Consider the following 1,483-nt stretch of genomic DNA (forward strand, 5'->3'; position numbering starts at 1 on the left):
AAGCTGAATAAATAAGCTTTCCATTGATGTATGGTTTGTTATGATACAACTATTTGAAAGTCTGGAATCTGAGGGTGCCAAAAAAATCTAAATACTGAGAAAATCGCTTTTGAATTTGTCCAAATTAAGTTCTTAGCAATGCATATTACTACTCATAAATTAAGTTTTGATATATTTACGGTAGGAAATGTACAAAATATCTTCATGGAACATGATCTTTACTTAATATCCTAATGATTTTTGGCATAAAAGAAAAATCTATAATTTTGACCCATGCAATGTATTGTTGGCTATTGCTACAAATATTCCCCAGCGACTTAACACTGCTTTTGTGCTGCAGGGCCACATATGTTCAGATTTTATTAAAGGTTTATTAAAGTTGGCAGTAGAGTTTGGGAACCATAATGAATTAGGATCTGTGTCATTTTAGTATTATTATATATTTTTAATATTTTAATGTAACTTTTATTTTTATTTATTTATTATTTTAGTTTTTTTTTTATATTAATATTTAGTTTTAATTTAAAAATTTTATTTCAGTTTTAGTTTTTATTTATTTCCAGTTAGTGATTTTAGTGCCTCAGTCAGTTAGTTGTAAAGGCAATGCGTTTAATTTTCGACTAAAGCGTGATATTAAGTACTTGTTTTTATGTTTGTCACATTGTCATTTTTCCTTGAACTGAAGGTATTGAGTGTTTGGCTTTCTTCCACAGGTTTGCCCAAGACGAGTCGTTTCCCGTCGGGCGGCGCTGAGCGAACGTTCTCCCTCCCGACTAGCTCCACACCTCCGGGCTCGTTTCTGCTGCCCTCGTACCCGCTGACTGCCCTAACAGGGAGTCTGCTGACCCCGACCTTACCGCGCAGAAACCACGCTGACCCCTCGCTGTCCATGTCCAACACGTGGCCCAACAAACGTGACTTCAGCCCTCACCGCAGGAGCGACATCGCTGGTCAGGACACATGCACTACATACACCTACACACGCCTCAGAGCTGTTCGACTCAAGCCACAGAACAAACTGAATCAGTAGTCCACTAAGTAAGGTGTTCAAGTAATCATTCATGACAATCAAACACAAAACTACTTCAGTCACTGCAGGGCTCGACATTAACGCTTGTCCGGGACAAGTGGATTTTGTGAAGGGGCAAGTGAACTGGACAAGTAACCTCATTAAAACATCAATACAAACAATAACTGAGCCATTCATAAAAAAAGTCACTTACTTTATTTATTGAATGAATTAGCCGTTTGAACGAATTGGTTGAATCAGTGGCTCACTCATTAAGACTTGCCGCCACCTACTGGTGGTTTGGTTTCATATTTAAAAGTATCATTGCATTTTCCAACATTTCATATTTATATGTTTAAAAAAAAGTAAAACATTAATCTTATAACATTATTTATGCATTTGCAATTTTACTGTGTAAATGCATTTATGGAACCTCTTATCTCCATTAAACAGTCTGAGTAAATACATCTAAAT

The 1,483-nt window shown here is 36.1% G+C and overlaps 1 protein-coding gene across 1 annotated transcript in view; it reads left to right on the plus strand.

Moving 5' to 3' along the window:
- Positions 1–1,483, plus strand: part of LOC107743914 (protein FAM179B-like) — a 24,845-nt gene that overhangs the window by 3,221 nt on the left and 20,141 nt on the right. The window contains exon 3 of the mRNA XM_016557363.1: positions 686–950. Coding sequence (XP_016412849.1) covers positions 686–950 — 265 coding nt within the window. The remainder of the gene's footprint in view (positions 1–685; positions 951–1,483) is intronic.

This window comes from Sinocyclocheilus rhinocerous, unplaced genomic scaffold (genome assembly GCF_001515625.1).
Source record: "Sinocyclocheilus rhinocerous isolate Xijiao unplaced genomic scaffold, SAMN03320098_v1.1 scaffold1068, whole genome shotgun sequence".
Classification (NCBI taxonomy): Eukaryota; Metazoa; Chordata; class Actinopteri; order Cypriniformes; family Cyprinidae; genus Sinocyclocheilus; species Sinocyclocheilus rhinocerous.